The sequence below is a fragment of the Trachurus trachurus genome, assembly GCF_905171665.1.
Source record: "Trachurus trachurus genome assembly, chromosome: 20".
In the NCBI taxonomy this organism is placed as follows: domain Eukaryota; kingdom Metazoa; phylum Chordata; class Actinopteri; order Carangiformes; family Carangidae; genus Trachurus; species Trachurus trachurus.
Window position 1 is genome coordinate 15,905,337 of NC_139911.1, and position 25,938 is coordinate 15,931,274.

A 25,938-nucleotide genomic window follows, 5' to 3' on the forward strand; every position below is an offset into this window, starting at 1 on the left:
GCTCTGTGCGTCTTTGTGGTGATTTAATCAAGCCTGCAGATCTGAGACATTCTTCCTCACTGCCTGTTTTGTGATTGAGCGTGAGAATGTGCGTCTCTCTACTTTTCACACGAGAAACAATGAAACTTCTTCTCAGTCATCCAGCAACGACAATGAGATAACATCAAACCTGACGAGGCGGTTGTAGAAAACAAGACTTCTCCTTTTAATCTCTCCAGCCACAACATACTGTCCATTTACAGTACAGAATCCCAATTTTAATTTGATTTTGCACAAATCACAGTTTAAAGTTTTCAAATGAAATATACAACACAACTATGAAAAAAAGACATATGCACAAATTAAAACCTATAAAAAATATAAAAACAGTACTCTTAAATCTCATTTTGACAAGTACCATTTCAATAACAAAACAAGTAATAATGCACAACCGAGCAGACAAATGAAACTGAACCATTAGTTTTTTTTTTAAATAGAAGGAAAAGACATCATTTTCATCATGCAGAAGATGTAATATTAAATAACGAATCAAACAAAAATAATATATACTTCTCTATATATCTCTCTCTTTTAAATTTTCAAGTCAAAGCACTCCCGTCCCTTATATAGGGAAAAACAAGATATTTTTTAAAAACACCAGAGGATCCACAATGCTTTCATTAGCTGCCATTGATGCATGGCCTTTTATCGAAAACATTATAGCAACATCTTTTTGGCACAGAAAAAGACGTTCATAATGGCAGTAGCATTTTGCAATATAAAAGAGGGCGGAGCTGTAGCTCTTTTTCCGTAAAAAAAAAAAAAAAAAGCCAGGAAAAAAAACATTCTGAGCTCCGACATCAGTCAGGAGAGTCGCTCCCCGCCCCCCCAGCAGGGTGTGAGGCAAAGCAGTTGTAGCAGCTCAGTCCTACTGCAGCATGCTCTTGATAGTCTTGTTGGTTGTTTCATCATTCAGATGCTTGGTTGTGTACCTGCAGCAAAGGACAAAAGGACAACAGACACAGCGTCAGTGACTGGATCTCTCACCGGAGGCGAGGGAGTGTTCCTTTCCTCAGCTCAAGTAAAAGCAAACAACAATGACCCAATCTACTTAAAGTACCAAATAATAATTAGATATGATAGATATGACATTATTTACTTGTTAACTCATCTGTATTCATTTCTGGATTTTATTCTTTGATGTACGTATTGAGCTGCAACAATCAAACATCAAAGCTTCAGCAAAAACTACTTTTTAATTTCAATTTTTTTCAAGTTGTTTTGGAACAAAACTCTACTTAGATTGTTATATTGCCTGTTTTCTTTTATATGGGTAGGACAAATAATAATTCATATATCAATCAATAAGGGAAATAATCAATAGCTGTTAACGAGTCAAGACATCAACTAGACACTTTTTTTTTTAAATAGAAGACTATGTTTTGTTTATGTATCAGGGTTTTTTTTTTATGTGAAATGTTGAATCTTGACCTAAAAACTATAATAAACTTTATTTGTATAGCACCTTTCAAAACACAGGTAACTAACCGGTTAACTGTATCTGTCTGGTAAATGTAGTTCAGTAAAAAGTAAAATATTTCCATGGTGAAGTTGAATTATAAACTAGAATAGAAGTAAATAGTCAAGCACAAGTCTGTTGCTGTTTGAGTTAATGTACTTTGTTTCGTTCCACCACTGTGACCAACTCAAATATTTTGTCATCCTCTGCCAGATCAGAGATGTAATCACTACAAGAAGATCTGGCAGCTTTAGCAGGAAAATGACCTAATGCGACCGGGTAGCTCCGCCCCGCCTCGGGCCCCCGCGCTGCACACACACACACATACAGATGTGGGATTGAAACAGAAACGGCCCTGTCAGCTCGAGCAGCTGGGAGCGTGAGACGAGGCGGGTAAAATTTGGGAGACGACAAGGGGACGAGGTGTCAGAAGTAATCGGCCTCTCCGGAGACGCTTCGACACCCAACCCAAATCCAGCACGGAGGGCTCGCAGCTGACCAGATCTGCTTTGGACTGTGGACAGAGAGTGAGTCGCTGCGCTGGAGGGAGGGAGGGAGGGAGGGAGGGAGGGAGGAGGGAGGAGGGAGGGGAGGCTGAAATAACCTCAGAAGTCTGTCTGCCTCTCATGAACCAAAATATCATCCAACTCGCAGCGTGAGCAGCCTCCTCCTTTTCAAGGAAAACCACAACTGGCGTGTGACAATCACATTACATGCTGAGCTGTCAGGGAAACGCAATACGATTCGGACGTGCGCTCACCTGAGAGCGTTGAGAAGGCCTTCTACGCTGTTCGGAGGCTGATCTCTGAGGACTTTGATGCAGCCTTTCATCTGAGGGACCGGAAACAGAGCGTTAGTGTCAGAGCGAGCCGTGAAACGTGGCCGTGGAGCCGAGCGTGGCTCTACTCACATCGATTTTGGACGACTTGGCGAAAGCTCCCACAGGGTGGACGTAGTCGTACAGGATGATGACTCCGACCATGACCCGCAGACAGAAAGACACCGTCTCCTCGCTTGTGAATCGGCTGCGGTACTCCCTGGTGGCACATGAGCGAGGGGATTATACACACATGAAGGCAGCGGAGTGAGAGTCAAACAGCTACGGCTGCACAAAAAGTCACTCACGGTGTTTCCAACATGACTTTACACACTGTGGCCATTGTGCTTAGGCAGACTGTCGTGTTCTCGATGGGCAGGTTCTTGTTCTGGATAAAGAAAGTCGGATAAAAGCAATGAGAGTGTGATCTGACGGATTAGAGAAGATTTTTAAAAAGTTACCTGTAAATCCTGTCTGTCTTACCTCCGATACAAACTTCGTTGTGCCATCACTTAATGTCTTCAGCATGGGCGTGGCATCGGCGTAGAATAGAGATATCCGATTGGCCAGTTCGTTGTTGACTTCGTTTTCACCCTCTGCCTGAAAAATAAAAAAAATATTTTATTTCATCCATTCTCTTGTTTCTTGTGTCCTTTCAGGTCCAAAGTCAGACTCAGACCATGGAGTTTCTAAGAAAGTTTATTTTTCAGCTGAAGACTATCCCAAATTCATGTCTGTTTACTCAATTTAAACAGATTCTCACCTTCATTACCCAAGTCACTGTCATAATTTTGAAGACTTCTCTAAACTTGTCTCTACACTTTTCTCTAAACTTGTCTCTACACTTTTCACTATCACACCAGTCACAGGCCGACAGAGAAACCAGTGGGGAACATGAGACACGGAATTGATTAACTTAATTAACTGACACTCACAGTAACTCAACTTTGTCTTACTTTCCAGCTTCATAAAAACATAATTGCTTATAATATTAACCAAATTAACGTGACTTGGCCACTAATAAGAATCAGGACATGCATGGATTAACCTATTAAAAATAAGCCGGTGCATATTCTCATTTGTCCAGGTCATAGTATTTCAAAGGAGGTTAAATCGAAAGCAACTGGACTTAGTTATTTGTCTAGGAAGACGTTTCACCTCTCATCCTTGGATGAGAGGTGAAACGTCTTCCTAGACAAATAACTAAGTCCAGTTGCTTTCGATTTAACCTCCTTTGAAATACTATTAAAAATAACAACTCCATGTCCACCAATAAACATCCTCATCCATTCAAAACGGACACAACAGGAAGAAATCTGTCCTATTTTTGTTCCCATCTCTTTCTTTCTGTGGGATACTTTCTCTTCAGGTTGCAGCCTGTGTGTGTGTATGTAGTTGGCGTGTGAGTGGCTTGTCCAATCACGGGACAGGACGATGAGCCGTGTCCACCACTCAGTGATGTAGAAACACTTTCTCCACATGTTGTTCTCATGGTTTGCGTGAAACCTCTGTTTATATTAGTCACCAACCTGCTATTTTGCTGCGGGGCTGCTCGCGTGAAGGGAGGTTTTAGAGCTTTTTCACTAAGAACACTGATGGGAGCAGCGAGCGTGAACCAACACTGGGAAATTGTGGGTCAGAAAAACCAAAACAAGGAGCTGACAGATGCTAAAAGCTTCTGAAAGGAAAAAAAAAGTCTGGTGCTACAGCTCTGTGTGTTCCCTCTCATATACATGCAGTCATATATATGATATATTGCTGATGTTATACAACAAATTAACTTTCATTGATAGAAGCCACTTCATCAGGTGCTGGGCAGTAAAAACACACAATGCGTGTCTCTCAGAGTCGGAGTGCATTGATAAAATTGCAGAAATACAATTGTAGAAACACTTCTGAAAGCTGCTGCTGTGGTTTGCACTTTACTGTGATAATTCTGTTATTAAAATGTATAATAGGCCAATTTTGTTCAAACTCTCTTGACAAAAAAAACAGGCACAAGGCGTGAAATGTTTTCTGGAAACAGATTTTTGTTGTTTGGAGTCGGGCTCATCACCATGCAGCTCCACCAGGTCGTGATTGTGCATATGAAAGCCGTTAAATTAAAACAAAATAAAAAATCCTGACAGAATAAAAACACTGATAAGAATCATATCCCGACCCCGAATGCTCCTCCTGGTTTCCTCGCTGACTAACATCCTGCTGCTTTACAATTTCCGACTGAACACTGAAAACACCTGGTGGATAACAAAGAGCGAGGCGTCTTTTGAACAGCCTGTTCTAAATTTGTCTGCATATTTAAATGATAAGAACATTTCATGCCTTTATTGTTTTTTATGGGAACACTGACAGAATATGAATAATCTCCCCCAAAATTTCAAACTAATTCGCGTTTTTTTAACAAAACGATGACATATGAGCTCAAAGACTGTTTACCATGGGGACGGATGCATTTCATCTTCAGATGTCTGAATGACTCAGTTGAGCGGTGACTAAAACGCCGCCGCTGCTGCTGTGAGAGGCTGAGCTGCGAGGAAGGACGGCAGCCTGACAGGTCCTAACGACAACTTGTCTGGGCCCATTTGCCTAATGGCACATTCTGGTTTGTAGTACAGAAAGAACCTCCTGTCACACAGTTCGTTCTGCGCACGCACACGCACACACAGAAGCACTGAAAGCTCACTATTCCCAGCAAAGCCTCTCTTTTCGATGTCCTTGAAGCCCCTGAATAAAGATGCACGTGTGTGGAGGAAAAGCATCTATGATACCGGAGAGAGAGTGAGTCCCTACATTTTATATCTCAAGAACTACTGTTTACAATCAATACAGGAAACATCCTACAACACTTAGCCAGTATCGATTGAGCTGCTCCTTTCTATGACCCCTGAGGAAAACTGTTGATTTGTTTTAAGCTACACTGGCACCATCTTTGACTTGTGGTTTGGTTTGTCCGGTAAGAAAACTACTCTAAGTTTAACTGGCAGATGATGAGCTTTATTTAATAGTGGTGAGCAGGACATAGAGCAGCCAGTAAAGGTTTTCACTAGGGATACTGTAATCATGCTTGTGCCATCGATACCGATCACCTACTACATACTGATCACTGTCGAGCGTTGCAGGTGGTCCATGTTTTATCAGTCATCAGTTACATCAGTTTTGTGGCCTGTCATAGACAACAGAGTGTCTCAGCCACAGACAACGGAGTATTGACCACAGGTGATCAGTTTAAAGTACATTTATGCAAATCAACTGATCACGTATCTCTAATGAACATCAGATGATCATGATCGGCGGCTGATCAATTGAGGCATCCCTTCCTTTCACTCACTTTTTAAATCTACAACAGCTGTTTTTGTTGGCCACTTGGAGCCGGCAAGAAGAACCCTCCTTCCTCCTTAGGACTTTTGTTGAGTCTCGTATCTGTTCATATGATGAATACGTCCGTCATGAACTCTTTTTCTCCACCGTCTCCCCCGGAAGTCGCCAACAGTCAGTCTCTGTCTGTTGTTTGGTGCTGAACACGGATTGTAGTAGTGGGCTTTTAGAGCTGACAGTGAAGACAGTGCGAGCAGAGACACTGACTGAACCAAAAAAATGAGCTGAAAGAGGCTGAAAAGCTCTGCAGACCTGAGAGGAGCAGCAAAGACATCGTTGCTATGAGTGATGCCGTTTGTCTTGTCATCATGTGTCGATATAAAACATTGATAATAGCAGCTTTATTATGGTAATGTTTAAATTACAGAGAGTAGATACCAAGTGGTTAAACTTTTCAAAATCGTTCTATAAAAAAAGAAAATCATACAAAATCCGATCTAAATGAACGGGATTCAGTGTTTTTTCTCTCGAGGGTTTAGGATCTGATTTTCCTTCCACTTTGTGATTCAACGCTCTGACACCACCTGTGGGTCTCACTTTGCAATACGTGTCCTTCCGCACTCCTCTGGACTCCCAGGAGCCTCTGAACAATCAGAAAACTTAAATCCATTACATCCTGCCTTTCTCCCGATGCAGTCTGAACTGTGCTGAGATTGTAATAACGAGAACTGAGGGCTCAGGTCTGAATCACGATGACGCACATTCAGGGCCAGCACCATGGAGACATTAAAGGAACACAAAATTATAGACTGTCTGAACACAACGTGAACATTTTATCCTAAAATACATTCATTATTCATCTCTGCTGAACCTGGTGCTGGCTGATGTAAATGCTACCATGTCTGCAATAGGTGCAAAGCTAAATGTGCACACGACTGTTGAATGAACTGCACGTTAATCAACTACAGTAAGACAGTGAAATGATTTATTGGTTTGTGGTGATTACCTGAAACTGTGCTAAGGCCACAGCCAACAACAACAACACCACTGGTTAAACCTTATGTGGCGTTTCCATCATGACAACATTGTCTGGCATCAGAAATATAGTTTACTCCAATTACTCCACTTTATCTAATGACGATCTAAAGATGAAGTAATTGGCCAATATAATATGCAAATGCACAAACTCTTCAGCAGCCACACAATATGGACATAAATATGCGGCATGTGTGTATTGTGTCCTATAAAATCTCATGGCTGTCAGCGGCGATACAATTTTTTGCCCACCCTTTTCATCTTAAAGGGATAGTTCAACATTTTGGCAAACTGGCCCATTGCCATAATCCCTATAGTCATATCAGTAGATTCATTACCTTTATTTGTCGGTGCAAGCTGTTTTTAGATCAGTGGAGCAGAGCCGCGAGCTGTTCAGAGCTACGCTACAGAGGCTAATGGGATTTATTGGTTTCCCTCATCAAACTGATCAAATACACAATCCAACAACTCAACAAGTTGTGACCTGCACATTCACCACGCTATGAGATAATAACGGAACTTTACGAGACAGAGTTGTTTTCGAGGCAAATGCAGAGACTGCTTGCTGAAAAACTTCCCCCAACGGGAATGCATGGGCCAATTTGCCAAAATGTTGAACTATCCCTTTAAAACCATATAAAAACTGTTGAAATCTACAGTATATATTTTTTTTTACAATAAGAACACATACATTGACAAAGTGAGCAGAGTGTAACAATTTGAGGTGGGTTCAAATGATGACCAGACCCTGCTGTGAGTTTCAGCTCAGTGTCAAGCAGCTCTCCGTTCACCTCTCACCTAGTTTTTAGTTTCACTTTTGGCTGCAGCTGTTTAAAAAAAAAGGAGTGTGTGACACCAAATGAATGGTGATGTTGCTCAGTTACTGCTGGGTGTGTAACTCAGTAACACTTTCACCAACACGTTAAAGGTGACGACATGTCAGTGACTTGTTTCTGCACTGCACCTACGTGGCTAAAAGGGAAGCTCAGTAACATCATGTCTACTTGTGAACACATATGTGAAACTTCAGTGTTTTCACACACACAGGACAAATCTTTACTCCATCTTGGTTCTGTTTTTGGTCACCAAGGTTTTTTTTCCTTTTTATATTGCAGCATCCTGACCACCAACACAACAGAGACGGATGTACTGTGCTCACCGGTACATTGTTGATCCGCATGCGGCTCAGTGTTCTCCTGTAGTAGCTGAAGTCGTTCTGGATGGCAGGATTCGTCATCTTCAAAAAAAGAAAAAGGAAAAGAAAAAAGAAAAGAAATGCATTTTAATACAGAGCTGGAGACAGAGAGCGTTTCTCTGCATGTCTGTAGGTGGCACAGCCTGCAGCAGGACATTCAGCTTGGGATCAAACACGCCATCGTCATGACAGGATGTTTTAGCCAACAAGGCAGAAATGTAGCTTTGGGGGGGAAATGACATAAAAAGAACACTGATACAATTATAATTTTATTTGCTGAACTGGATTTGAATCCTCTGACACTCATCCCCCCCTCTTAAATCCACATCCCTGCTCATGCTGTCAGGAAATGTTTGGCTATTTTCCCATTAAACTCTGGCTGTGCATCTGTATAGTATGTGACAAGAGGGTCAACAATTATGTAGCTGTCAGAAAGGTATAAAAAGGGTCTCATTAGGGAGAGCCGGGGTTCAAGAGAAAACCTCAGATATAAGCCACAGAAGTCAGTTAACCCCTTTAACACCGGCTCCTCTAAATATAAACCATGTGGGTTTTTTTTGGTTTTTAGTTTTTTGGGGGGGATGGGGGGTCATGTAGTACAGGTTTTTACAGTGAAACCATTTTATTTTCCTTTTTTTTTAAAACTAGCTTTCAGTTCATTCAGTAACACACATACGGCTGTGCCAGATCATAATGTTCTTCGTTGTAAATGCTGGAAAAAGGAAAGAATGAGAAGGAGAAGAGACCCTTTTATCATTTTTAAGGTTGGAGAGGTGCACTGAGTGTTAATTGCACAATCTGTTGCTTTATACTGCCTCTAACTACATCCAAATATAGGATGAGGGGCCAAGCTCTATTTGGAAAACCAGAAAATTAAAAACAAAAGCAGACAGTCAGAAAAGATACACCATGAAAACAGCTTCCATTATACTAAATACAAGAAAATACATGAGAAATGCAAATCCCTCCATCAGTTTCATTCGCTGCACTCAAAACAGGCGAGAAAACAGTGAAACAGGTCAATAAATTAACACAGGAAAATAAACAAGTGCATGACATCCATGACCGTTGCACTGTTAGATGTAGCGCTGTTTGTCCCAATACCTCCGGCGTTAGGTGCTGCTTCTGTCCGACCCTAAAACTGATGAGGGATATACATACTGTATGTTATACCGCATATACCCATCCATAAACAGATTCAAGTCCCTCTGTTGTGTTTCTGTGCATGGCTGCGCCTCTCTGGCCTCCAACAGTTTAACTCATTACACTGACCTGAGGGGGTTAAAAACAAACTGGGTTGGGTAGAATCATCCAGTGACTACCAGAGTCTGATGATGTAGACTTGAGCAGCAGATCACAGAGTGTCACCAGTTACAAACTCAGTGACGGACGAGTGATATTTCAAATGTAAATGTCGCCTTATCTCTGACACGATCTAAGAACTAAACCACGTAACAGTGACTTTGCTCATTTGTTGAGGACAAGGTGTATGAGGTTGGTTGGTTAGTTGGTCGGCCGGTTCGGCACCAGAGGAACCGGGGGAGGAGGTATCTGTGTCGTTGCTGTGTGATCGCCGCTGTCCGTCGAATCATGTGGTTTTCGACATGAAGCCGAAGTGAACCCCTTAAAATAGGAAGCAGCCAACCAGAGAGCTGCTTTCAAATGTCACCGCTTAGTGAGAGCTCGTCGTGCGGCTAATTATCGTCATTCCTGTACGAGCCCGTCACATTCAAAGCTGTACTGGCAGCAGCGCGCTAATCCTTCTACAATAGACTGGTACTCAGTCTGTGTCCACTGTGTCCACCAGGAGAGACAGGCTGCTCCACCAGGGAGGGGCTGCCCGCCGCTCAGACACTTTAACTAGGTCAGAAGCCCATGCATGGGTGTGAAAGATTGATGACTAGGCTTGGCATGCCACCTTACACCCCCCCCCCTACCTTCGTGTTTTTATCTTGCCAGCCTGGAGAGTGGGCACTAATTGGGACATCGCAGCAAAATCGCCTCTGGGTGTCAGGGGGGTTGGTTTTTTTTGCTTTTTTTTTTTTTAAGTTTTTGTATCCAAGGAGCGAGGGGTGTACGGGGAACCAGTTCACCCACTGTCTGATCATTGAGTGCTCGCACAATTATGTTTTTGACAGTGGGCATTCAACCGACACCCACGTTTGATTCCTGTTGTTTTCTGGGTTGCACATGGACAATTTCAGTCCAAACGCAGGCGCAATCATTCTCTCAACTTCCCTCGCTCCGTCATTAATAGAAAAAACCTGCCACATTATACAGAACTCGACTCTGGACGACAACAATTTGCAGACCTCTTTACCCGCAATAACCCTTATTAGCCATTCCACCGACATCCACTTTATTATAAACAGCAGAGCAGTATCAGGATTCTAATTAAATGCTAATTATGCGCTCACTGGCTGCAGTTTAAAATTGCACAGAGTAAAAAATCAATTCAAGGGCATCAGCAGCTTGTACAGCGACTAAGGTCTGGTCTGTATCACAGAGGAAAAGTGCAGAGTGTCTATCAACAGCTTTAAAAGAAGAGTTTAAGGGTTTAAAAGCAGAAAGGAACACTTTGGGATATTGTCGGAGGAGCCGGCGTCTTACTTTGAGCTCATCAAAGCGCAGTGTGAAGTGCAGGATCTCGGCGAACTGCTTGGCCAGCGCCTGCTCCCGCTCCAGGTGCTGAGTGGGGTCGTCGTAAGTCTCGCTGGTCAGAGCTCCCAGGAGGCTGTGCAGCGCCGCCTCTGTGGGAGAGAAAAATACGATTTCTGTCAGAGGACGGGGCGCGGAGACGTCAGCTGTTTCGTGAAAAACATGTTTCTGTACTTTTATTCAAGTCTGTACGGGGCTCTGATGGAAGGCCTCGCACCGGGACACGCTGGATGATATGTGCGTGTAGTCTCCAAGGTCATCAGTCAGTGTTGCTAAATAATCTTTCACACTCAGGTTTTTGTCACTCGAGCACCCAGTTAACAGCTGAGGTGTCAGCACTCTGTTCCAGGAACGAGAGACGCAAAGGTCGAGAGGAAGAAGAAATACAGCGTGCGCCGCAGCGGAGTGACGGATAGTCAAGTGTAAAATGTAAAACGCTGCAGCAACAATTAGTTAACAAACCAAGTGAGAAAATCATAGGGCTGCAACTAACAATTATCTCCATTATTTATTAAACTCCCCATTATTTTCTCAATTATTTTTTCTTTAGTTTTGGAAAAGTAAAAAAAAAAAAAAAAAATTGAACAAGAGCTCATTGGTCCAAAATCTGTTCCGTTTATTATCATATATAACAAAGACAAAAAGCAAATCCTCACGGTCGGGAAGCTGTTGCCAGATGTCTGGTGGGAAATTGACTGAAACAATTATTCGCTTATCAAAATAGTTAATTTTCTGTCCATCAACAAACCATTAGAGCTCCACTTAATATCTCGTCTGTTTTATATAGCGGCAAATGTAATATTTTTAGGTTTTTGACTGCAGATGTTGTTTTTGGCTGTGTGAAATTGTGTTTTCCACAGTTTTATAAAACCCAAACCAGTCTATAATTGAGATATTGCTGCTTCCCTATTGTAAATATTATTGGGAGATGAATATGTTGAAGTATCAGACTGCTGGTGGAACAAAACAAGTTGAGCTGAAGACGCCTCGTGGGCCTCTGGGAAACTAAAGCAGCCTTTTCTTCTTGTTTTGTCTTTTTGGCCCCGTATGTGTTAAATAATAATTGGTTATTTGGTAAAATAATCACAGAATAATCAATAATGAAAAGAGTCATTAGCAGAACATCCAGGTACATTAAACATGGCAGTGTGTTTGTGTGCGTCTGTGTGTGTATTGTAAAGATTAGTCCTTAAAGTGGATCATAACCACAGTTAGTGTGTCAGGCAGCTGAAGCATCCTGATTAGGACACAGACAGATAATGGGGAAGCGGTGGTGCCCAAACTGCCCAGGGCCCAGTGCCAGTCTGGGGCTGGGGGGGAGGGAGGGGTGGGGGTGTAGGAGGGGGGAGTTCGAGGGGGTTGAGTCAGAGGGGGGGGAAGAGGCTTTCCTGCTCAGATGCAGATGAGACATGGGACTAATTATCTCATTGGCATGAAGTGGGGGGGGCAGGGGAACAGGATTTCATTCAAGCAGAATTACACTCATTGTTTTGACAGTAAGTAAATACAAAGCCTGTGCCATGCCTTGACATAGCATACCCATAGACCAATAATCAAGGATGCATGAGGAGCCCCGGCAGGGAAATGAGGAAAAGATTAAGTGAAATGTAGCGAACAACTTGCAAGCAAGCAACGTTATTAAAACACACACACCTAGTTTAAAAAAATAGATAAATAGCAAACCTTTCAAGCCCAGAGGGAATTGTTATTTTTAGATGCCGACGCAGCTCAGAACTCGGTCTAGACGCTGTAGAGACGTTTCAATAGTGACATAACGCAGACAGGCACAGCATCTGATGCAATAAGTCTGTGTGGTACCGAATGAGCACTTTGGATTGATGAGGTCTGAGCGTATTTTACAATTCTTGTTGATTACATATGACGATGAGCATGTCAACATGAACCCAGAGGGAGGAGGGGAGGGGTGGGATTCAGAGAGCCGGCTTCTTAAGATAATCGTGAAGGGGACTTTAAAAGACAGACAGGGCGCTGGCAGTGCAGTGCAGTTGCAGTTGCAGTAAATTGAGCACGTTTGCCATTCGGTAATGACTCCCATCTGCTTGGGCCAGCGTTTGCAGCGAAGCGAGCCGTAGTGGTGCTTCTTTTTCTCTCTCGTCTTCGTCCCAGTCAAAACAGAAGTTAAGATGGAGCTGCTTTCAGGCCGCCTCAGAAATGAGCCACTCTAGTATGTCGGGAAGTCGGGGAAGGGCGGGGCGGGGGCGCGGGGACACGTCTGATCTCATCAGGTCACGGCAGAGCAGGCAAGTAGAATGCGGGCGTGTAGGCGCTTTACTCGCAGAGAGAGGGGAGGGTCTGACGGTCTAGACGCTGCAGCCTCCGATGAATCAGACTGACTCAAAATCAAGAACTGGTTTCTTTTAATAACAGTAAAAAAAATGGTCATTATTAAAAAAAAGGATTCTGGGTTTGGACTGTAACTAGAAGACGTATGCCGCTTATTCAGTTATAATGAATTTAATAGATACTTGAGCGATCACGCAGTAGGTCAAGGGAAATGTCACTTACATCAGTTACATAACTGATCTGAGCCTCTGTGTCTCATGAGGCTGTGAAGTGAAGTGAAGATTTCCACTGTTGGTGAAACCAAACAAGCAACATGATGAGACCTTTGTTTTCTGTTTGTATTCAGAAAATGTTGATTTTTTTTGTCACCAGTGTTGTGTACGAGTCAAACGTGGGCGTCGGTGAGAGAAGTAGTTGTCGGAGCGGGAGGGAGCGGTACAATATGTCTCTACATTTCAGATGCGGAGCGAATCGCAATATTTCCTTCCCCCCCGACCGTAACATCTTCCATCCTTGGCAGCGGTGCTCTGCGGATCAATCCACCTGCCTGTAGTAAAAAGGGACTCGCTCTCAGCTCCATGCGTATCAGGCTGGAGACGGCGGCGGTGGCAGGGCGGGGGGCTGCGGAGGCCGTCATTGGCCCCTGAAGCCTAGAAGTCAAGGCAGTGAAATAGAGCAGCAGTCGAGGCTGGGAGGTGACCTACTTCGTTACATAACAGCCATCGCCGGGCTGTTGCCGCCCACCGCCTCCATTGACTACCTTCTGCACCGCCACTGGGATTACGGGGTTAAGGGCGTTGAGGCATGGCGGGCTCAACCCCCCCCCCCCCCCCACACACCCCCATAACACACCCCCACACCCCCGGGGTCATAAGAAGATCAGGGAGCAGTAAGCCTACTTCCCCCTCCCCCTCCTTGTATCTATGCTAATTAAACAACCTATAGCTCCACAGAGGTCGGTAACAGTGCTACGCAAGCAGCATGTTGAGAAATGCACAGCTGAGGGGGGGGGGGGGGTTGGGGTTGAGGGGGGGTTCAAAGAGTGTTTATATAAGGTTGGATGCATGTTATGTGTATGTGTCGCATGTCTGTTGACGTTTGCAGTTCAGCAGTCAATACCGCAGATGCACATGCAAACAATTAAGGTCACATATGAAGGTTGTGTCTATAGAAGACTCCTCTTTTCTTTTTTTTTTAACATCAAGGACATCCACACATCACCTTCGTGTCCTCAGGTTGGACACTTCGGTGATGCTCAGAATCTTAAACCAACATAATGTGGGATTTTGTCCACATAACAAACACAAACACACACACACGTACCCAATCTCTGGGAGAACTCGTAGAACTTCTTCAGTCTCCCCACTAAGGGGACCACGGCCGCCCACGCCTGCTCCTGTAACGCCTCATCACTCGGATTCTGGATTGCCTGGAAACCCCAAAAGAAAAAAGACAATTAGTCAAAGTGTGACAATTGATGAAATGTTTTAAAGCCACGATATATTATTTTGTAGGTGTAGAAGTTCAGTCAAATCAAATTCTAAATAATTCTGTACTGATTTATTAGAAAAGTTGTTGGGGAGTACTGCTGCATATCTGAAAACATATTTTTTTGGTCGCTGCATGAAATCTGACAGACGTCCTCTTCAGCATCAGTCTGAGCTGAAGACGACAGAGTTGGAGAGAAGAACTTGAAGTCCTCAGAAAGATGTGAGCCACTACTCCCACTGCTTGAGAGTAGTGGCTCCAGGCTGTGTTGTTCACCACACCTGGATTTCCAACCAGTGGTTTCAGTGGTTGAGCTGCGTTGTGGGTAACGTAGGCAGCAATTTTTGATAAGGAATTCATCCTTCTTTTTTTTAATTCTTCGATCTAACCGACCTTCGTGGCTCTAACAATGTTATAGAGTTATTTTTTTAACAAGGCAAAATTGATTTCCTTCCACACAAAAACATGTTTTCACTCTGAACTCCTCAGGTTGCCGTAAAACATTCAAAAATGTTGTAATGTGTGTGTCTTCTGAGGCTACAGGAGGTATTTGTCTGGACTCTTCTGTTCACAAAACCACTGTTATTCAGTCTTATTATTATTATTATTATTCAGAGTTCAAATGAAGCCAACAATAGGCTGCTAATACTTCTGTTGGAAATGCAATAAAAACATCTCCAGTGTCAGCTTCATTTGTGGGTCAGAGCTTGTAAACAGACTGAGGTGAGGAACCAGAACTGACTTAATAATTTATTACAATCCTGTGGAAGGATTCCCAGCAGCCGTCCCTCAGGAAGGTTATTCTTCTGACTTTTCTTAATCAAGGAAAAGATCCATCGCTACACTACCTTGGATAGAAGCGCTTGGCCAAGAGGGTGCAGTCAATTAGTAAATACAACAACAATGCAGGAAACACGTAGACTACTGATGAGCCATGAGCTCCTAATAATAAGATCCCTGTATGAACCACTGCAGTATTTCCTGGCTGTGGGACGCAGCAGGCTCTCCTCTCTCTGCAGCAGCAGCTGTGTGCTGTCAGTCAGAGGGGGATGTTTGTTTTAAGGTGTACCTCTCTGATCTCCTTCCCCGCTCCCTTGTACGCCTGCAGCTCATCCAGGATCCCCTTTGCATCCTTCAGCACCACGTCCACCTGGTCCCACACCTCCCGCTCTGCGTCTGTGGGCTGGGCGTCTGCCACGACAGAAACCACAACAACGACAAGGTCAATGGGGCAAAAGCTGATTGGTCTGTAATCCATATTCACGCCGGCTGAACGTACGGTAAACACCAGCTCTAGGAAAACCCATCAAATCCTCTGATATCATACAAAGTTTAACATGCAACTTTCAATTATGTAAATGAAACTTCACTGAAATAATCTCATCTTCCCAAAAGCTTCCCATTTGGTTTGAACACCACCCACTTTCCTGGTTGATAGGGAGCAAAATGGAGAGAGATAAGAGAAGATAAATGAGAAGGGTTATGCGTATACTCTGCTAGCTTTGGAGCAGCTCTGGGTGTAGAGGCTGTTTTGTCTCCGAGTTTTTATTTTTGCCTGGAGAGAAACGGCGATGAAGAGCCGAGACTCTGTGAACCCTCTTCCACCACCTGAAGCAAGAACACCTTGCCAAGTGTGATGACTGTAGACTCCTGCTCCTGTGCTCAAGAAATACCCAAACCTCGGCTCGTATTGGCAGCTACAGAGCCAGTCTTTTTTAACTGTGTGCTATATTTTTTTTTAAATTTTGCATTTGAATTTATTTTTGTTTTAGATTTTTTAAGGTTTCAGCAAAAAGCAGCTTTCTAAAAAAAATAACAAAAACAATCCTGAAAAAGGCTCATTTGGGGAATTTTTTAAAGATTATTCTGTCTAAACTATTCAGATATATAATTGTGATATTATCAAGATTTTACCTAGAAACAGTGGAAGCAGCATGTGGTATTGTTTTCTCTAAAGGTATGACTGAGTCTCTGGGTTTGCCAAGTGTGAGGAGAATACTACAGTACAGGATCAAGCTGTGTTGAGGGGCCTAAGGCAACACGGCAGCTGAACTTAAGCGCTTTATATTTGAGAAGGGGGCTCTGCTGCAACTCTGCCCTGATTGATATTCTGCACACACACCCCAGTGTGGAAGAGGCAGGTTGATGGAGAAGAGCAGAAGCTCTGGTGGTGGATTTGATTCCTTTTTTGCCGCTGGGAGGAACACAGTGTAAAAGATAAGTGAGGGTGAAAAGACTTAAGAGTTTTAGAGTTGATAATGTTATGGTAAGATATTCATGTGATCAATATCAGAGGAGAGGGAGCAATTACTTCAGAAGAACTCACTTTCAAAATCGAGGAAAAAATTGGGCTCCTGTTCCAGATCTGTGCATGTCAAAACTTTCAGTAGGTTCCCCATGTTACGATACCTGTTGAGAGAAAAGAGCAGAGACAGAAGGAGAAAAAAAAAATCAATAAAAAAAAAAAGGACAAGTTCAGCAGGAAAGTGAGCAGGTGCTGATACACTACTGTATCCACTCGGCTCCTGCTCTGCTTCACCGCTCTGGCGCCTGTATGAATTCGGCGGTGCCCCAGATGTGCCCGCCGCTCGCAGACACCAGCGGTCCCCTCGGACCCCTCCCCGCTGTGTGTTTCCTGTGCCCGAGCTCTCACCAGCCAGATGTCAAAACCAACAAGTCCCAAAAATACCGACTTTTATTTTCTGCTTTGTTAAGTTTCTCCCCCCTCCTGAAACCAGCAGCATCTACAGGCGCTCGTATGCAAACTAGTAATCCGCTTTACAAGGCTCCGCTGGGGAAATCAAATAATCTATATGTTCTACACATGAAGATGTTTCCTGCACATAATGGGACGCAGGCGCAGCCCATTAAACTTTTATAAAGGGTGTCGTCATGTAGAAACAAAAGAGCGGCCTGGGCTGGTTGTGAAGTTTTGTTGGTTGTATACGTCTGCTGCTGCTGCGCTCTGAAATTCACTCCATCTTCTCAGCCGAGGCACAAGTGTCTGCAGGAAGTGTGGTCATGGGAGCTGAAACATTACATCAATATTTTAAAATACCTGAGCAAAGCGGCACATGTGATATGGACACAAAGCCTTATCTGTGCCACAGGAGCACACGGCGTGCTGACAACACACATCATCCTATATCATACACCCTAACAAAACATGAGCCCTGCATATGTCATCCTAGGAAATTTGACTGCGACCAATTACTAATCATAAGGCTGAACAGACAAATTGTTTTAATGATTAATTAAGTCATTTTTTTAAGTAACAATACATGAGAAAAGAAATATTATGTTTGTAAAACAGCCAGACTATGTAAAGATTAGGGGTGGGACGATATGGGTAACTCACGATTCGATACTGTGGCGATATTTGGCCCACGATAATGATAATATCACGATACACGATATCTGCGATATTCGATATATTGCAAGAAATTTCATCAACGATATATCACTATATATGTGAATGAAAAAAAAAACATAAAAAGGAAAAAGTCTCATGCATTTATTCCAAAACTTTGTACAAAGTACAAATGAATAAACACTGTACAGCTGGAGACATTAAAGTGCATGAACATTAATAACATGTCTTATGTAAACCAAGACAGTGCTTTATGATACTGAAAAGTCAGTAGCAACTTGTTTTATGTAATTTTCCATTCATGGTATTTAAAAATCATTTTCTGTAACATTATAAGACAGCGCCGCCCCCATTTTATACAAGTGCAAGTTACAACAACATATTTCAATTGGATTTAGGTCTGAAACATGATTTATTATTTGAAAAAAAAATTGAAAAAAAAAAAAATCGATATTTAAATATTGAATATCGATATCGTATCGCGGTATAACGTATCGCGATATATTGCCATATCGATATTTTTGCCCACCCCTAGTAAAGATATTCTTGATATGACTTGTAGTGTATTGCAGCAAGGCCTTGAATAATGGCTGCCCTTCATATACTGATGTACGTTGTCATTTATTTTAGTTTCATCTGTTTCAGAATCATTTTTTCCCCTCAAATCTGTTGTTTTAATGCAATAATGAAAATATGATACAAAACTTTGAGTTGCAAAAACAATATGTATGTGAAATGAAGTATAAAGCAGGAGTTACATCAGAGTTGTGTTTGAGCAAGGGGACGAATTCAACCACAAATGACCGTTGCACCACATCTCTATTAACAGCATCCTCTCCTTCTTCTTCAACGTTCACACTTCAGACTTTTCTAGATTTTCATTTCTGCTCAACAAGTTTCACACTGATTCACACTGCTCCTGTGCAACTGGCCACATCACTCCACACTCTGCACTCATCACGTAACACTGTTCCTCTAAATCAAACTGTCTTCAAAAGGACGTGCAGGAAGAAGAAAACCATTTTTGTTTCATTTCGTTTCAGTGATTTTGCCCCCTCATCTCTTCTGATGGAAGCTAATAACTACTGCTGAACTCCCTGTCGGTGCTGCGCTAACACCGAGTGCCATTTGTTTTGTAACAAAAAGAGCACAGTCGAGGGATATTAACAGCACTTCTGGCAAGGTAAGGCTGGAGTTTAAATTGGTTTGGATGGCTTAATCTCACCCGTTTGCTGATTCAATACTAGTTTTGTCTTTCCCGTTTCTATTTCCTGAGATACTTTTCTTTAAAAGCAGGAGGACACCTGAGGAGGAGAGGGAGCCGGGTGTATCCGAGCTTCGGCATTCACGCAGACTTCATACCTTCCCTGCTGAGCCATACACACACACACACACGACACGTATATGTATACCATATAGCTATACACAACGTACTACATCAGCTGAGCGTTGTGCAATCAGGAGTGACAGCCTCTGGCAGGTCTCTGACTCCTTGGAAAGCACGGAGCCGATCTCACCAGAGGTCAACAGACGTATGACAAGTCAAAGACGTGTGGCAGTTTGTAAGAGTGGCGGGCTCCCGTCAGCGGAGACAGGTTTAACCCTCGGTGACAGAGCGGAGACGGACGGGATGCGCTCCGGGAGGGCGGAAGGCGGGGTCGACGCGGGACAGTGACAAAGTTAAACTTGGACAGGCAGATGTCAGCGGAGATGAGTGACAGGTGAAGAGCCAAAGTGACTGAGTGAAGGCCTGGTGGTGCAGGTAATGATGGGAGACAGGGAGGTGCTGCGACGCACAGCATAGTACGCACTCAGCAGTCAGGAGGGGAGGGTTAAATGGAGGAGGGGAGTTTTAAAATGCATGAGGTGCAGGTGCATGAGGGAGGAGGGAGGGGGGGGGGACTTGGTTTGTGCATCCTGAAAACCGCGCAGCGGATCAGGGACACGCCTCGTTTTATTCTTTACACTGAGAAAACATCAGCAATGCATCAAGTTTTACACAAATCTGAGGACAAACTGTTTTATCGACCGACAGTTAAACCAAGCCAAGGTCGGATGCAGCAGATGAGTTCACTCTGGATCACAGCGGGGAGAGAGGGGAGAGAGGGGCGGTGTTTGGCTCAGTTGGCGGAGCCGCCGCCCCATGTGTTGAGGCTGCAGTCACTCACTGCAGGCGGGCCCGGTTCGAATCCCACATCGAGTGGCCCTTTCCTGCATGTCATCCCCCCCCTCTTTCCTGTCTCTCTCTCTCTTTCTCGACTATGCTTTCCATTAAAAAAGGCAAAAAAGCCCCCAAAATATACTTAAAAAAAGAACATTAAAAACAAAAACATAAAACGGGGAGAGAAGCTGAAAGAACCAAAATATATTTTGACTGGAGGTGAAATAATTAGGTGATCTGGGAGTTTTGACTGATTAAATGACTAATTGCTTCATTGAAGTGTGAATTAGTTAGAAGCCAGGAAGAGGACACCTCCATTACCACTGGACAATAAGGACTTAGAGAACATGATAATTGTCTCAGGACGTATTCATGTTGCAGCTTGACAGTGTAATTGTTCAAAGAAAATCTTAATCAAAAATAAGTTAAAAAAAAATATATAAATGTATATAATTTCATTTATTGATACTAAAAAATAAACATTAGTTGCAGTTATTTTTCACTTTACTGAGGTTTTCTGATGAATGGTGTAAACTTTGTTTTTCCGTCTACACCCGACACACCAGTGGTTTTTCTTCTGCACCACAGTTTTTGTTTACCTGTGCACAAATACTATTATTTCTTCCCTCAAAATCTGCCTCAACATTCATCCGTCACGATTCGACCCCGGTGACCACCTGCAAAAACCCACCTGCCTTGTCCCGTCCCGTCCCCCCCCCCACCTCCTCCGTCTTCTAACCCTCCACTAATGTGACCTGAATGTCTGACGGTGCCAGCGCTGGCACCTCACTGGCTGTCGGAAAGCAGCACCCGCTCCGGCGTCAGGAGGGATGAGAGCTGTCACTGTCCTCGCCCTGCTGGATGACGCCGGCCACTGCCCAAACCCCGGGCCCAGCCAGGGCCTGCGCTGAGCCGGTCCTCTACTGCCACCTTTCAGCCGGAGCTCAGACTGGAGGGCTGAGCCGACTGACCGACCGGCCGGCCGGCGGAGCTGCCAGGGCTCACAGGGGGGCTTCAGCAGGCGCTGGCAGCCTGGCGGGCCCCCCGTGCTACCCCCTTGTGCGGTTTTTGAAATGAGGTCATTTTAAGGACAGGGATTTGCACGGCTGCTTTTTTAAAAGTCTGAAGTACCCGCAGCTTTTTATATCTCACTGCTCACCTCAAAACTGCAGCGTGAGAATCATTTATTACATAAACACGGACCAACACTGACTTTGCAGCTTATTCTTATTTATGACATTTATGACTCTGCTTTCCCATTAGAGACACATTTTAGCCGGTATGAGTTTGTGTGTGCAAACTGGTGGCTTAATGATGGTGGAGGAGAGGAGAAGCGCTGGCTGAAAGAAAAAAGAAAACACATACACATACATGCACATGCAGAGTATCAGGGAGTGATTGAGGAATTGAAGCCCCCACCCAGCCACCTCCCCTTCCTCAGTGGCTGTAGTAATACCCAATAGTGCTGGCATGACCTGGGCACCACGGAGAGCGCGACGACAGCCTTGTTGTTGTTTTGAACCCCCCCACTGAGCCATCGCGTGCTCGCAGCGAGGGAGGGAGGGCTGCTTCTAAGGCCAGGGGCAGAATCTGACAAGCAGGAGCCCGCACCGCGCTCCTATTGGCTGAGCCGATCTACCCAACAGCTCACTGTATCCATGGAGTCAAAAAAAATTTGGTGCCATTGAAAACATTGCAGCAGCCAATGGGAGGCGAGCACCGGCTGAGGAGCGAGTACAGTAGTAGTAGGACTTGAAAGCACATGAATATATTAATACAGATGAGGTAATGCGCCAAAAACAGCGGATTAGTAGTGAGGAGCAATATTTAATTCCACTACTGAGCACTTTGTGATTTAATGTGATTTGATTTATGTGCAGCTCAGCAAATTCACATTATTATAGCCACTTTTTAAATGAAAAAATAAAGCAACATCAGTACAGTGAGGAATATGAATAAATGCTGAATATAGTGATATATGCCGTCACTTCACTGTAACAGGAAAACATGAATTAAATGTTGAAATGCTGCAAAAATAACAGTGCAAACCCCACACCACAACTATTTGCAGATTGCAGATGGTGCAGAAAAAAGGTTGAAGCATATTTTTGGTAAAGACACCAAAACAGTGCCACGCCCATGCAGCAGCCTGACCTCTGGATGGCACTGCCTTTTAACGTCTCCCTGCCCCGGTGCCTCTCCCCTTTAATAGACACACACACACATACACACACACACAGAGACACCGAGAAGCAGGGGGCAACACAGCTGAAACCCGGCACTGCGGCAGCGTCCTACAAATACGGCTCGTGGGGGTGATGGCCGGCTAACGCGAGGGAGGGATAGTGCTGACATTCCACTACTCGGGCTGCAGCATGAGGATCCACGTGCCCCCGCTGCTTTACTATGGAAGAAAAACAACGCCCTCCCCTCCCCTCCCCTCCCCTCCCCTGCCCGGCCGCGCGCAGACACAGCACAGAGCGTCACGTGGGCTCCGTCGTGGAGAGGCTGCGAGCTTGCCCGGGGTGTGGAGGAGGAGGAGGAGGAGGATGAAGGGGAGGGGGGGGGGGGGGGATGGGGGAGAAGCAGCAGAGAGTGTGTGTTTATGTCTGAGATAAAATGTGTGGGTCTGGAGAGTGAAATGCACGGCTCATTTTTTATTTTTTTTTTTGGTATTTAGATTAAAAACCAAATAAATGAAATAAATAGAGGTAATCTGAGGTGAGGATGTGTGCTGACTGTTATTGCGTGTGTGCGTGGAAGGGGAGGGGTCTGGAGCGTCACACTGCGGCAGAGGCGGGCAGAGCTCGGCAGCTTTAAACTTGACCTAGATTCCCCGGGTGACATGCCACATCGCATTAGCCCACTCGGCCAGACCTGGACCCGCTGGAGCTCGCTGACACTGGCCTGTTTCGACAGGCAGAAAATGGGGGAGCACTTCCCAAATGGGGACTGGCATGCGTGCCCCCCCCCCCCCCCATCCATTCCCACTTTCACCCCTCTCCCCATCATCTCTCCCCCTCTCTCAGCTTCTCCTCATCTTCACCAGCCCCCTCCGCTCCTCCCTCCCCCTCAACCATCTCATGCCAATTCAACCCAGCTGACTAAAAATGGCTTCGGGGGCACACGGCGATGAGGAGAAGTGGGCGGAGATAGATTTTGCAGAGGGTAGGGGCGGGGGTGTCTGCCATTTGTTTGTTTATGGGGGTGAACTCGATTACCTCGTGGCCACGCCTCTGTATTGTTACACCCGGGGTAAACATCAGCTAATGCCCCCCTCACCCAGATTCTGTCAGATCAAAACAAACCGACAGGACGACGGAATCATTACGACTGCGATACTTCGACTGACATCCACTATCAGAGCTTTCATCTTACTCCTGCAACCACATGAGCGACTAAAACTACCCCCAACCCCCCTCCCCATTTAAAAAAAATATATAAAAAACTCCTACAAAAGCCTCCTGCATCAGCACCACAGTCAGAATAAACCCAATCAGCATCAATGGAAATGAGCGAATGAAAGTGTCAGTCCGTCCACAGAAGCAGATCAGAAAAGCAGGATGAAAGTGGGAGCGCCTCATCCTCGGCTAAGCCCCCCTCTCTCTTTGGACAGCACCTGATGAAAGTTGGAAACCATGGCAACAGGCACGTACACAAGAGTCAGCTAAAACGCCGGCTCCATTGAAACGGAGCTCTATGAAGAGGCTCTTAGTGCCACTCTTCAGTCACACCAATAAAACACTTTGCACCATCAAAACATACGGAGCGACACCACCGGCAGCCTGGGTGGTGATGATTTCAGATCAATGGGTTTGACTGATAAAAAAAAAAAAAAGCAGGCGGCAACATCTTAAAGGATGGCTTCATATTCTGTGACAGAAAGATCACACATGAAAACGCATCATGTTTACGTGAACTCTGCAACAAAATTCTGCACTTTGATTCTGCGCCTCTGCATCCGCTGAACATCTGCTTCAGAGGGAGGCTCTCCCCACCCTGCCCTTGAGAGTCCTCCGACTTCTTCATAGAGTGTGTTAGGGAATCATTAAGGGGCGAGGGAGCGGAGGGGAAGGAGGCATATTGACTCAAAGTCATCGGTTCAAGCGGCACCTCACCCACCTCGGGGGCAAACTGCCTCCAAAAGCCATTCACACACACACAGATCTCCCCATTCTTCTGCTGAAAACAGCCCCGAAACCATCATTACTGGACTGACCTTCTGACTGTGACTCACCGAACATCGCTGCGTCCTAAAGTCTGGCTCAACATGCAGAGGCCAGACTTACTTAACAATTCTGCATTAAGACAAGATTAAACATTTTTAATTTAAAACAAATGCATTTGAGCATCAGTTGAACTATTTCTTTCTTCCTGCATGATGTTACCCCCAACAGGATTTTGGGTGGGGCACGGTGGAGATTTTGGAGGGATGGTGGCTGTCAAAGACTGAGGAGAAGCAGGAGGGTTCATTCAGTAAGAGATGAGTGCCACCTGGAGGATGAAAACAGTCGTGCACGGACGGCGAGGAGGAAGACCACTCCCAAACCTCACAGCATCACTTAGCAGCTTTGGAGATGTTTGTGCTTAAACATAAAAAAAAACACAGATGACACAACTTAGAGTGAGTTTGCTAATGCTATGTAAAATATTTGTAGCAGATGATTGCAAAGATGATATATTTCTGACCCAATAAAAGTGTCAATCCACTGGCATGAGGAGAAGCAACGTGACTGACATCTAGTGTTCACTTCAAGACACTTCAGGAGATGGGAAAAGAGGAATTTCATTTCATAGAGGAGTTTGAATAACATTTCTCAAAACCTAAATGTAAATTCCATGTCACATGTCATCAGCCGCGCATCAAGTCCCTCCGACATGTATGTCTGCGGAGGAATGACAGCAGCCGGGCCGACGCTCTTGACAGGAAGTTACAGTGTCAGCCCTCAAGTGGCATAAATAATAGATAGCTGAGGAGAAGCTGGGAGCTTTTAGCTGACATAACAAGCCACTCCATATATTACGCCCACTCAGACGTATCATCTCAAATTACATACGTGGCGGGGCGAGGCTGGAGGGGGGGGGGGGGGGGGGGGGGTCGGGACGGGACGGGAGCGTCTTCCATATGCTGACTCAAGGGTGGAGCAAAAGGATGTTTCCATTTAATAACAGACTTGTCCTCCTCATAGGTGGATAACGGCTCAAACAGACCATAAAGACTATACTTTCATTTTACAGTGTAGCCACAGTGAAATTCTGTGCAGATCTATTGAGAAGGAGAAACTGAAATATGACATTGACCCGTTTCCTCTGTGCTTATTTGAAGCTCTCGTGGCAGCAGATACAGCCTCAAGTCTTCTTGGGTTTAATGTGACGAGCTTTTTGCACATGTGGATTTGGGGATTTTCTGCCGATTTCCTCCTCCACCTCTCCTCTCAGGCTCTGTCAGGTCGGATGGAGACCGGTGGTGAACAGACATTTTCAGGTCGCCCCAGAGATGCTCAGTTGGGTTCAAGTCAGGACTCCAGCAGGGCCGCGCAAGGACATCGGCTCCTTCCCCCGAGCCACTCCAGAGTCGTCTATGTGCTTATGGGGTTGGTGTCTTGTTGGAAGGTGAACCCCCCCAACCCCCACCCCTCCCCCCGGCACAGTCTGGGATCCTGAGTGCTCAGGACAAGGTTTTGTTGAACAATAGCCCATTTTTTTTTATCATATGTTGCCATGTAACAATTTAGTTGTTTACTATGGCCCATGGACCGCGGAACGCATCTGGACAAGGGGGGGCCATAATATAATAATAATAATAATAATAATAATAATAATAATAATAATAATAATAAATGTTTTCGATGCCCCCCTCTGGTCATTTATTATTATCCCTGGTGGGGATACGTGTTGTCCCCCCCTCTGGTCAGACAATAATAGCCTACTTTAGATCAAGTCTACATCATTTGAACCGCCAGCCTTCTCATCCCCCCTACAGTAGCGCACAGCGTCTCCCAGACCGTCATATGTTGCCTACTGTAAATTCTCAAAAAAAGGCAAGTCTTGAGATGCCGGTTGCACTGGGTCGGGTCTGTCTCCAGGTTTGAGCAAA

At 44.6% G+C, this 25,938-nt stretch overlaps 1 protein-coding gene across 1 annotated transcript in view; it reads right to left on the reverse strand.

Moving 5' to 3' along the window:
* Positions 1 to 439: 439 nt before the first annotated feature.
* Positions 440 to 25,938, reverse strand: part of fam49bb (family with sequence similarity 49 member Bb) — a 42,535-nt gene continuing 17,036 nt past the window's right edge. Inside the window, exons 3-12 of the mRNA XM_083995090.1 lie at positions 16,637 to 16,719; positions 15,380 to 15,501; positions 14,146 to 14,251; positions 10,471 to 10,610; positions 7,825 to 7,902; positions 2,799 to 2,915; positions 2,624 to 2,703; positions 2,409 to 2,535; positions 2,259 to 2,329; positions 440 to 971 (exon numbers count right to left, since the gene is read on the reverse strand). Of these exons, the coding sequence (XP_083851216.1) occupies positions 908 to 971; positions 2,259 to 2,329; positions 2,409 to 2,535; positions 2,624 to 2,703; positions 2,799 to 2,915; positions 7,825 to 7,902; positions 10,471 to 10,610; positions 14,146 to 14,251; positions 15,380 to 15,501; positions 16,637 to 16,709 (978 nt within the window). The 5' untranslated portion in view covers positions 16,710 to 16,719 and the 3' untranslated portion in view covers positions 440 to 907. The remainder of the gene's footprint in view (positions 972 to 2,258; positions 2,330 to 2,408; positions 2,536 to 2,623; positions 2,704 to 2,798; positions 2,916 to 7,824; positions 7,903 to 10,470; positions 10,611 to 14,145; positions 14,252 to 15,379; positions 15,502 to 16,636; positions 16,720 to 25,938) is intronic.